This window comes from Pyrgilauda ruficollis, unplaced genomic scaffold (assembly GCF_017590135.1).
Source record: "Pyrgilauda ruficollis isolate IOZ18807 unplaced genomic scaffold, ASM1759013v1 scaffold140, whole genome shotgun sequence".
In the NCBI taxonomy this organism is placed as follows: domain Eukaryota; kingdom Metazoa; phylum Chordata; class Aves; order Passeriformes; family Passeridae; genus Pyrgilauda; species Pyrgilauda ruficollis.
The window spans coordinates 952,756-965,097 of NW_024512544.1; the positions used below are offsets into that span (position 1 = coordinate 952,756).

Genomic DNA, 12,342 nt, shown 5'->3' on the forward strand with positions numbered 1-12,342 from the left:
AGTCTTCCAGCACATCCTTTTATTCCCATGCTGACCATAGGAGTAATTAAGGATGGTCAACAGACGCTGTAAGCACTCCTCAGGGAAGGAGGGTGACAGGGACATCTTGTTGATCTGACTTCCCAGGCGAAGCAGCATGATCAGGGCTGGAAAATAGGTCATGGCTTGTATAAACCAACTCACACCATGCTGGAATCTCTCCAGGGAGCCCACTAATGGATTCACCAGTGCAAACACGTGGGCTGGGCAGGCAACCTAGGGACAAAACATCAATATTGGGGCACTGTCAAACAGCAAACAGTTGGGGCAACAGCATCTGCTCTGCCAAAGCAGGGATTTCACCTTGAGGCACAAAGGACTAAGCCTTTTTCCCAGTGTGGCTGAGGTGAACCAGCCCACCAGTACGCCTTCTAACCAAGGTATCGCTTTTGAAAATCTGTGCCTTGTATAAAAACAGTTTGGTCAATAAATGGATCTGAAAGTTTATCTCCCACCCATCAGTTTAAAGTAGGGATCCACATCGAAACATGGACCAAACATGTATCACAGGCTTTAAAGGGGAGTTTTATAAAGGGATACTCAAGTTTAGACTGAAGAGAAATAGAACCAGAGGGGAATGGACAAGACAAAGGAGAAATGGAGAGCCATCACTGCTTGAACTTGCCAGTGTAAAGCAAAAGCCCTGACTTTGGTGTTCAGCCCTATCCCCTTTTGGAAGGAAAGAAAGGGAGTTTTCCCTACCACTTGGCCAGATTCTGCAGGGGACAGAGGAGCCAGACACAGATCAGACACACAGCCCTGACACAGCACTTGCACATGAGCTGGAGCCAAGAGGAAAGTGAAGATGACCTAAAAGTGCTGATTATCAAATAATAAATGGCAAACTAAGATATGCAGGTGGCTGCATTTGTGCTCATTAAGCAAAAACTGTGAAAATGTGGATCAATTATATTCAAAAGAAACAGATCATATGAATCCTTAGTACAGAAATGGGTGTATAGGGATGCAGGGAAAACACACAGATCTTGGAATGCTGACCACAGGAAAGCAAATGGTTCTGAAGGGACAGACATTAAGCAATTCCTGATGCAACAAGGGGAGGAACAACCGATGTACAATTACAAATGGACTTGAAAAATGGACTGAATGAGAAACAAAGCAGGTAGAAAAATAAGTCTCAATTCTCTTTGTAAAGAACAAGCCTTTCAAAGATTTAAAAGATGTGCTCCAAACCCACAGCTTGGTCACCTTGCTGCCCTGTCAGGAAGAGTTACAGCACTGTAGCAAGACTGAACTGAGTAGTAACCAGAACTGGGAGTTGTCTGAATGAAAAGGCAAGTACCAGGATAAATCCAAAGAATTACACTCCTCCTGCATCCCCTGTTGCTGCACCAAAGGAATTGCGATGATGCAGCACAGCCCACAGCAAAAACAAAGGCAAAAAGAAAGCAGGAAGGGGGAAGGAGAGATGTTTGGCTCATGGTGAGACTGGGGAAGGGGGAGAAAAAGCACTTACTTTAACAATTGTTTAATTCTTCATGTTTTGTTTTTTCTCAGTAACCAGAATCAGTGATCAGAAGGTTGTGTTATTAGTCAAGAACTTCAATCAAGTAAAAATTACCCAAGTTGAGGCTGTATTGCCTGTGACAGCATATACATAGTCAGAATTGAGGCAGGAACTCAGGCATTGAACCACAAGGGGAAAAGCACCCTAAGGAATCAATTGATGTTATCAAGTAATCTGCCTTGGAGATTAAAGAACACAGAGCAATAAAGTGTTGCAATGAAAAAAGCTTTTGAGTCAGAAATGGGAGGCATAGGGAAAAACACACATTAATGTCAGCACATAATTGCTCTATGTGGACAAAATCAGATGCCTCTAAAGAGATTACTGCTAAATTCTGTGCTAGAGGATTCTTCTCTCATCAAGAGTGACTTTAACTGTAATCAAAAGGAGACAAATACAAAAAGTAAGGTCCAGAAACTGCAAAACAAGCAAAGGGTAAAGATCTTGTCCTGCTGCAGTTCTCTTTATACGTGCACACAGTGGCCACAGTAACCTCCTGAGATCTGCAACTTACAGGTGCACCCACTGCTGATTCGGCCTTTAACTCCAAAATCCACTGTAGGTTTCCAACAAAGGAGAGCTTCTTCCATCCTAGAAAACTCTCCAGCCTACCAAGATGAAGCTTTATCTCCTCAGTACCACTTAAGGCATATCAACTAATCAAAAGCATGAAGGAAAGAAGGAAAGAAGGAAAGAAGGAGCAAAGACAGACACCTGGCTCTGTCACCAGAACATCAGCTTGTCTTTGCAGTCAATACACCAACCAAAATTGAGGAAATCAAAAAGAAAATTGAGAGGGCACCTCACTGCAAGATTGATTTGCAAGGACTACATCTGCCAGTTCTGTTCTGGTATTTGTTACCAGATCAGGGATATGAAAACTGTAATTTTGGAACTTTACCTGATGTCTTAATATCTCTAATCTCCATGCACCACTCCATGTGGGGATTGCTTGTGGCTTTAACATTATCAGTAACTGTCCAAATAACGTCAAGCGCAAATACCGAAAATGCTCCGGCAATAACATCCCAGAGATCCTGTCAATAAGTCTGTGTTCAGTAAAAGGGTGGGTAATACAGAGATGAAAATCCATCTCTGCTATTTGACACCAAGAACAACTGCAGAGAAACAGCAAACAATTGCCAGCCATTGGACCAACGTTTGTCTGGTGGTAATGGTGCTGGGTGATGTCACGTGATGTGTAATTAAGCAAATGAAGCTTGCTTTCAGAGAGCATCACTGAGCAGTTGCCCTGACCCCACCATGGCTGACAGTGGTACCCATCTGTTCACCGTCAACGTGTCTCCTGCATCCCTAGAAATGTTGTCTCCTAAAATAAACGGTTTGTATCAAAGATAATCGTGATCCTGCCATTTCTCAACTTTCACATTCATTTACAGCTTTTACATTCTTTTAATCTACTGTTCCTCTTAATAAGACATGCACCTATGGCCCTTGGGAATGGTCAGAAGCATGGAAAGGTTATTTGCTCATGCTGAGAGCAACACAGCCCAGCCTGGATGAAGGCAGGTTAAATGTTAACACCTCACCGTATCTCCAGAGCTCAAAATAAAGCAGTGCATTTTTCCAAATATTATTTGCTTGCCCTTGGCCCTGCTGTAACTACTCTTGATTTTGGATTGTTGCTGTGAAGTGGGGCTTGTTTGGTTTGTTTGTTTTAATGTGCTGTGGCAATAAATAAATACATCATAGCACACAAGCTGGAACCTTCTGCACCTTCTCTTATATATGTAATGCTGGGTTGTGATTAATCTCATTTACATTTTCTAAACAGCAACTGGAAACACTAAAGGTAGTGACAAAAGGGTGCTCCAGGGATGCATGAATGCTACATAAGAATATATGCATGTGGAGATGCTGTTGACTTGCACATAAAAAAGTAAAAGTGAATTTAGTTTAAAAATCAGTTATTCTGTGGTCCATCTTGCACAGTAACTCTGGTTAGCCATTCACAGCATGCAGAATTCAAAGGACATGTTAATTGTGTATGACATCAGAAAAACTTCTGATATTAAACACAGCATTGGAGAGCAATAACACCAGTAGGCTGAGTCCCAGGCAGCTCCATCACCACCTCTCACTGAAAGACCATGAGCTTGTTGCAGAAGGTGCAGGACAAAGTAGCAAATCCCCATGAAGTGCAGTGGTAATTACTAATGTAATTATCTTCTGTTTATTCACAGGTATGGAAAAGTCCACCTTTAAGCTGAGCTAAAGAAAAGCTGAGGCAGAGCACAGCTAAAGCAGAAAGATTTATACACAAATTTTGTCACCAATTTCTCTAAGATCTGAGTGTGGCTCTGATAAAGCAGAAAATGGCTTTAGGCTGCTATTTAACTAACAATGCTGGTCAGGCATTTAGGCCAGGAACATCAATCAGATCACTGGAGCCAGCCAGGCTCATCCCCAAAAATGCCATCGGGAGAACCCCAGTAACTCACAAACTCCACCTTTGGGAAGCACCTCCCACCTGGTGCACGTCATACCCACAAAGGTAACACCACTTAAAATAAAAGGTGAGGTGTGCTTGTCTACACTACATTTGCAAAGATAATTACTTGAAAACAATACAAAGGAAAGCAAAACAAATTCTTCCATTAGCCGGGGCCCTCCTATCTCTGACCTCAATCTTGTTTGCTGATACCAGCAAACTTTTCATAAACCTCTTCTATCATTATTAACTTTAATTTAAATAATCATTGGGCAGAAGAAAAAAACCTGCTCAACCATGGCTCTCTAATCTAGTAATTAAATCCACCTGTAAGAGCTGAACAATTTGTGTCTCTGACTATTAATGCAGTCAAGTATTTTACACTGGGTGGTGTAACATCAGCCAAAGAGACTGAGGGACACAGCTGGAAACTGAGCCATGTTTTGATAAGGAAAATCAACACAAGCTGCTCCACAGGCAGAGGTCCTGATTGAGGCAGATGTCCCATTCCCAACAGGCTGTTAAACACAGGATATATTTTATCTACTCTATCCCTCTTGCAGCAGGTACAGTGTGTCTCAGGCAGGTATTTGCCTATCTCCAGCCAGCTGGAATTCCATCCCTTTGCATTCTGCCTCTCTGTGATCATCCACCCCAATCTGATATCTCTGTTGCGTGGTTACCCCTGCAGAGAAAATTTTGGATTTTGTCCAAATGATGGAAAAACGTGCCCATTTAGATTACCTGAAGCTGATAACCTTTCTAATGGAAAGTTCCCATCTGGCAGAAATATTGCAACTGCGTTTTTCAGGGGTGTGGTTCCACTGCAAATGCCCCAACATTATACACCATAAACAAAGACGTGAAACTTCTTCAAATCCTCCTGAACAAAAAATGAGCTCTTATTCCAAATTACACACATAAATACAATAGTGGTTAAACTTGTCTTTGGGAAACTGCCCAAAACTGGACACTGTCAATGCATCTTTTTTCCCTTTGAAAATCAAATACCTTATTTAATGATGCAGCAGAGGGATCCATGAAATCACTACACAAATAATATGGAATTTGATGTCAAAGTTTCCTGCCAAGCGACTCAATATATTGATAATATGCATTCCACAGTATGTGGGTCATTATGACAAAACACCATCCTATTATTTTTCCTTAATGATTCCTTATCATCCCTCAAATTCTATCAAAGCTTTATGTTTTATGAACACATAATACAAATGTATACTTATTTTTCAATGTGCCTATATATATGATGTTATATATTATTGTATTATATCATGTTGCACTAGCTTTGAGTAAAACCATTTCCTAAGCTAGGATCTAATTCTGTGCTGCAACAGGAATGCTTGTCTGTGCTTTGGAACTGAAGATTGTTTTAAAATAAAAATGTTTTAGAATGGCCCCTCTTCAAGTGAAAATGCAATGTGCACTCACAGTATTGCTGACATGGTAATACATGGTTGATGATGAAAAATAACTGGTTAATTCAATTCCTTGTGCCTAGTAAGCAGCCCTGTCAGCACGATGAGGTTCTGAGGCACTTATAAGAGGACTTTCTAAGATTGTTATGGAATGCAATTCCAGAATTGGCAAATAAAAGAACAGTAATGGAGAATAAACACCACTGGAACACAGGTGATCTTACTAAGCTTTTTACCCCCACTGATCAGTTCTGTATTTTATGTAACACATTGCAAGTAATTGTACTTTTTGTTATCGTGCATTTTTCATTTTATATAAATGGAGCACCAGTCCAATTTGGCAGTTTAGTCCATCAAAAACAAACATATTGATCACTGCCTCAATCAGGCATTTCTTCTTCAAAATTAACACATCTGTGCTGCTTCACACATGTTATCTGGCTCCAGAACTACACAGAGATTGCAAAACAAACCATGTTTTAGAGGGGAAAGTTGTTTTAGAACCCTACCAGAGCGATGAAAGGCCACCTGGTTGGCAGGATGGGGACCTGCATCGAGGGAGAGAACAGGGAGCAACCTCCGCATGTCCCAGAGCTTCAGCACGCCGGAGGTGTCACAGGAAGCAATGCTGTCCCCCTGCCAGAGATGGAAACAAAGTCAAGGTGCTGCTTCTGTCCCTCTGCCAACAGCACAGCCTCTGGCACAGGGCTGGCCAGCCACACACAGCAACTGTATTTAAACAAAGAAATAAATAACCTATTATATGTGAGGTTATCACAGCCCCTTATCAGCTCTGTTGGCTTGAATAGCAACAAGACACCGTGACTTCTAAAGAGACCAGTTCAGGAGAAACTGGAGGTACAAAGGAGAAAAAGGTCATCCTGAATTCTGGCACCAGTGTCCCCTAAGAACAGGCCTTGTGGTTCTTTTCTTCCCAGGAAGCCACAGGATTGGCCTTTTAGCCCTGATTTTCACATGTTTTCCATGAGAAGAGTAAGATGAGAGCAGAACAGACACTCCTTCCCTGCTGTGTATTCCACAGACATGCTAAGGGACAACTCCCCATTCACTTCAGGGTCGCATTGGATGATCCTTCTGGTTTCCTTCCAGCTCAGAATATTCTGTGATTCTGTGAGAAACTCCCTCCTTTCAATGAGCCAGAAGCATGCAGGGACTATGCAAGGAAAGAGAGCAGGACTATGTCTCCCATGCCTCTGTTCAATATTAACTAAAGCCAAAACAAAGAAACAAACAAGACCCCCACAAACAAACAAAAAAACCCAAACAAAAACCCCCAAACAAACAAAAAACACCCTATCCCCCCAAAATAACCCAACCTCCACCTGCCAAAAAACCAAAAACCAAACCTCTGCCCTAAAAAGTTTTTTGATTATGTAGCATATAAATAAATGCAAAAATCAAAGAAGGCAGGGTAAAGGATGCCAAAACATAATTTTGTTTAGGTAAGTCCTCCCACTAGAACAGAAAGAGCTGCCCAGCTACCCATGTAGAAACATTTACTTTTCATTTGAACCTCCTAAATAAAGATTCAAATCCGTAAGGCAGCTCAGTTGGTGTGCACTCATAGTTACCAATGTCTTTTACAATTTATGCAAGTGCAAGAGTGTATTAAAGAATATTTTTTGGAAGGGGAATCACAATGATATGGGACTGAAAATCAGCTGAAACATGGGTCAGATACTGCATCCATGATTAAAAAAAAATCTTTTTTACATCTTCCACATAAACAGTACCTGCAATAAAATGTGCGTGTTTTCTAGAAAATAGAGGATTTAAGACCTTAAAATATCCATCAGCTTCTCAACTAGAAACTAATGGCTTGCAAAACACTACCCCAGTGTAAGTGTAAAGAAATGTTTAGGTTCATTTGGAGGAGATCTAAATGTCAAAACTCCATTCTGGCTTGTTACAGGGACTAATACAGACTTAACACCAAGAAACAAAGTAATCATTGCTTGGAGAATTCAGCAGCCAGGCTCTCAGCACCTGCTGTTTTGCAAAAAAAATATCAGTAACCACAACTATACCCCACCCAACATAGTGCCATGATCATCATGGCTCTTTGAACTGTCTCACCAGCTATGCCCACTGAGTTCCCCTTCATTTCATCTGGATCCTTCCACCAAGATCAGCCTGTACAAAGGATGAGGGCAAGCAGGCTGGTCAGGAAACAAACAACAAAAAACTCCAAAATACAACAACTACACTCCAAACTGTTGTATGGCTTGAACTGGATCTCAGGAAAGCAAATTCTTAATGTGGGGAAAAAAATCCCGTCATTGTAGATATGAGACTTGAAGAGTCATCAAATCCAGTCCCTTCCTCTTGCAAGCAGTGTTCTCATGCATTTGCTGTGCTACAAGTGCTAAATTCCACATCAGCAGCAATTCCCCCATCCACCTCATGCTGCTGACCCAAAGCAGCTCATGAGTGTAATAGGAGTGTAAAAGTTCTTGCTCACATGCAACCGGTGGCCTTAAGGTTAAATAAAAGTGGGGTTTTGCAGCAAAACTCCCTTCTTGCCTGTCCCTGATGCATTTCAATTACTGTGTCATCCACAATCCACTTGGACACTTATTTTCTTGGACTATAAATAATTAGCTCTTCCTTCTCTCCTCCCCACCCTTTCCAGATAGCATTGAGCCTGGATTAATTATGCATGCACCCACTGCTGATGTTTATAAAGCAACTCCTGCCAAACTGATCACCAGTTTTGGAATGATCTCACATTCAGAGGGGCTAGAGATGCACATCTCAGCTGATCAGAGCTGTTGATGGAGCTAGCACACAGGAGTAACTACAGAGTGGGATGTCTCCTTCCCTTAGGTCATCACCCATCACTCCAGTAAAGGGAAGAGGAAATGATTATGTGTGTACAAAGATCCCTCCATCCCCCAGCATAAATACTTGGCTTCTGGACCAGCTCTTCACACTTCACCAGCCTCTTTTTTCACCTTCTTCTGCAAAGATTACATCCATCTCTATCAATGGCCCACTTTGGAAATCACCAGTATCCTTTACACCTATTATTTCATATCCTTTAATATGACTTTGACATAGATTTCATTTTACTCTGGATTTTTTTCTATCCCGAGAGACATTTTAACAAAAAATTATTTTGGGGGTGTGTGTGTGTGAGTGGTAGTTTTGGTTTGGTTTAGAACATGCACCTTCACATTGTTTTGTATGTGTCCAATAAATGAGTTCAATAAATGCTGCTTAATTACACCTTTGGTAGCTCAGCAGTTCTGACCCAGATCAATGGACAGCCCACCTGGGTGAGACTGCACATAATCCACTCAGGGCAGTTACAGGACACACTCCAGTGGGTGCTCTGTGACTCCTCCTTGTGTCACCTACAGTTGCACCCATGGATTTTCAATATGACATTTCTCCTGTAAGTAACAGCATGGCCCAGCTGATAGATCATAAGAGCACTGGGAATGCGTCCCTGGAACAGATATTATGCAAACATTGATCAGAGACAGGCCCTGCTGCAAAGTGACTGAGAATGGAGAGCTGACTTTGACCTTCTCACTGGCCCTGACGTGGGCATCATTACTAGAGGCGTAATTATGAGAAACATACTCTAATTTACTTCTATTACAGGTTTGCCCTTCTATTCATTAATTTTGCGACAGTAGCTGGCACACCTCAAGACCCATTCCCCCTTTTCTCACAATCCTGCCATCCCATTCTCTGCCATGTTTACTTTCCCCCATTGCTACTACAGATCCCTTAGGTGAACAAACCTGTCTGGCAGGAATTTACACAGCCCAACTGTTTATAGGTGCAGCATGCACTGCACTACCCTCACTCGTTCTGGGCTCACTTGGCCAGGGCCTGGTGTTAATAGGACCGAGGCTGTGGGTTCAGTCCCTGCATGGGCTACTCACTGAAGAGTTGGACTCAATGATCCTCGGGGGTCCCTTCCAGATCAGACTATTCTGTGATTCTGGGATCTGTGGCCACAATGGAAAGGAGGAGACCCCTGATCCCTGCAGAGCAGCAGTGCTAAAGAAACCTACCCTAGGATCATCCCATCCTGCTGTGTGCTGGGTGACCTAGACAAGGTGGTCCTGCTCCAAAGGGTTCACACGTTGTCTCAGTGGCAAAGATCAACTAGTTCTTGCTGTCACAAGCCTGCAGACATTTTGACAATTTCCTACCAGAGGCCTGGTATAAACAAAGTGTGTGTAAAACGTAACAGCCAGCAGAGTATTTGGCCTGATTTCTGTGATTAGACAGCACACCTCATCAGGAAACAGAAGCAAGAAAACAGACTTCTGGTGGCAACATATCAACATACACAAGCAGGTATTTGATCAGCCTTGACACACTGCCCACAGACTTATTACTAAATGCATTAATTATCACCGATCCCGAGGCAGCTGCTACACTGAGAACATCACATAACGATTTTGTTAGTGAGCTGGCTATTACACTTCAGCACTTCTTCACTCTATTCCACACCTTATCCAAATCAAGTGAGCTGGAGATGGGGGATAACAACTTTTCAATAGGAAGAAATAAACCAGGACAGTAACCAAGCTGAAAAATTATTTGGAGCTACACACCATTCAAAGAAAAAGAAAAGGATAAGTCATATGTTAAATGAACTCATTTCCACCTGGCCATGGGCCATTTTCAAAAGCTTTTAAGGCAGAATCACTTTAAATTCTCCTGCGAGCTTTTGGCTTTTTCATCCCTGCTACAGTTATTATTTTAGTCATTCATGGAAGAACCCCCTGCTTTGCTCATGGTTTTCTCCTTGTTGTTTCTCGCCACACTAAAGTATTTTTTTATTATGTATTTTGGATGCCGTATTTTACTGAACAGCGTGGTGGACCATCAGGGCTTGACTGATTTCCTACATGTAAAAGGAGGAGACGAGTTCCAAGAAGAAGAGGTGCAAGAGCAGATTCCCCTTGTTCTGATTTCCATTCACACTACATTTGCTGCTGCTCAGCCCAGTTTCATTAGCTCCTTTAATCAGAGAGCAGGTAGAATGATTCTATAAAACTGGTCAGATTTGCTGCCTAGTCTATAGAATCAAGCTGGTACTGTTTTGTGTGTGCACGCTGGAGTAATTAAAGAATTTATACAAGGATTCAATTAGTTTGCATTCAAAGACTGGCTCTGTTCCAGGCTCTACTTAAAGGACTTTGCAAGTCCTTTAATTGCCTTCACAGTTACATCTTCCACTCTTTACCTTCCTGCCAACTTAATGAACATCTTTATATTCCAGAATACTTCCCATTAAAATGGACATGCTCAGCTCCATATACATCACAATTCCAATCTCAACTGACACTTGCAACAAACCAAATAATTGCTACATCAGGAATGAAAAGATTTATTTAGTTTCCACTAAGTTTTAAAAAATCTATTCCCTTCTCTTTTCTTCAGAAATGCATTTTTTCCTTCTGAATATTAATGATTAGCAATAGAACTAATCACCAGGTACACTTTAGGTAAATATTCCCTGAAAACTGCAGTTTCACACCTGCGAGAAGGATGAAAATCTGCATAATTATGTCTCTTGCTTATAAACACACCTTTGGATTTATTACTGCAAGATCAATAATACATGAACCACATCAAGCTGCTTTATCTGATTTAGACTGCAGTGGACTCCTCCCAGGAGCATCCTCTTTACAGTTGAAGGCAGGTCAGTAGCTTTTCCATCACCTTTTGCAAGTATTTTTAAAAAGGCAAAGCAGTGACTGAACAGCAACTCCTTTTCACTGTGACAAGTTCACTGCTTTGCAATCTTTGTTTTCAGGACAGATGCAGCTGGATGAGGTGTCTTTTAAGGGACTCCTGTAATGACTTTGACATTTGCATCAACCCCAGTGGCAACAGATCCATGGTAGGCCCCTTCACAGCAAGAGAGAAGCTTGATAATTACTGCCCCTTTCCATTATTCCTGGGAAAGTGCTTGAGCTCGGGCATGACAAAGGGCTGATGAGTTTCTTACTGTCCTGCCAGTCTTGTTCCCAGTCTCTGAACCCAGCAAAAGGAGTTTTGTTCTGTGTGCACAAAGCTGGTGGGAACTCCTCACCATTAAGTGCCAGTAGGCAAGGTGGCCACATGAGGAACAAACGGAGAGGCTCCAATAAGCTGCATTTCTAAGGCTCCCCGTGGGACAGTTAAATCACTTAACTGTACCCCCATTTCATACACCTTCAAGTGAATGTTTTTAAGAGAAGGAGTCATTACCTCCCACATTTACAGCATGAAGCACATCAGAAACCTGAGGAGAGTTATTACCTCAGGCCTTGTGGCAATGCAAAAACTAAATACTCTCCATACAAATAATGAGAAACACTGGCAAGGCATGCTCCCATCCCACTGTGGAGCAGCAGTGAGCAAGAGCAGAGGGATCCCAAGAGAATCCAGGCAGAGGTGGATGAAGTGCTGTAGTGGTTTCAAGGAAAAAGATTTTAATGTCCAATTAATCCAAATGAATTATGTAAAATATGATAAAGATTGAGGAAAAAATGTAGATGCAGTCCATTATTAGACTAATGACTAATCAATCACCACCCATTTTTGAAATATCATGCTTAAAACATCACAGTTCAACTGAAAATAGCATCTTTTTAGAAAGCCATGGAAGCACTTAGCCTGGCAAAAGTGCAGAGCTACACTGATTACCCTTCCAAAGTGTGGTGGTCCATTTTTAACAATTATGTGCATCCAGAATGGGGGAAAGCAGTGATCAAGGGTTATTAACAAGCAGTGCCAGTGTTTTCCCATCTGCTTTTTTCCTGCCTTTTTCTTTTTATAGTTTTGAGTTCTGCATTGTGATCAAAGTTGCAGCGGACCAGTTTTATTTCAAATCAACTGAAAACCTAGAACTC

At 41.8% G+C, this 12,342-nt stretch overlaps 1 protein-coding gene across 3 annotated transcripts in view; it reads right to left on the reverse strand.

Annotated features, from left to right (window-relative positions):
* Window positions 1-12,342, reverse strand: part of SPAG16 (sperm associated antigen 16) — a 370,003-nt gene that overhangs the window by 98,253 nt on the left and 259,408 nt on the right. For all 3 annotated transcript variants that reach the window (XM_041460215.1, XM_041460214.1, XM_041460213.1), the window contains one exon: window positions 5,965-6,091. In XM_041460215.1, coding sequence (XP_041316149.1) covers window positions 5,965-6,091 — 127 coding nt within the window. The remainder of the gene's footprint in view (window positions 1-5,964; window positions 6,092-12,342) is intronic.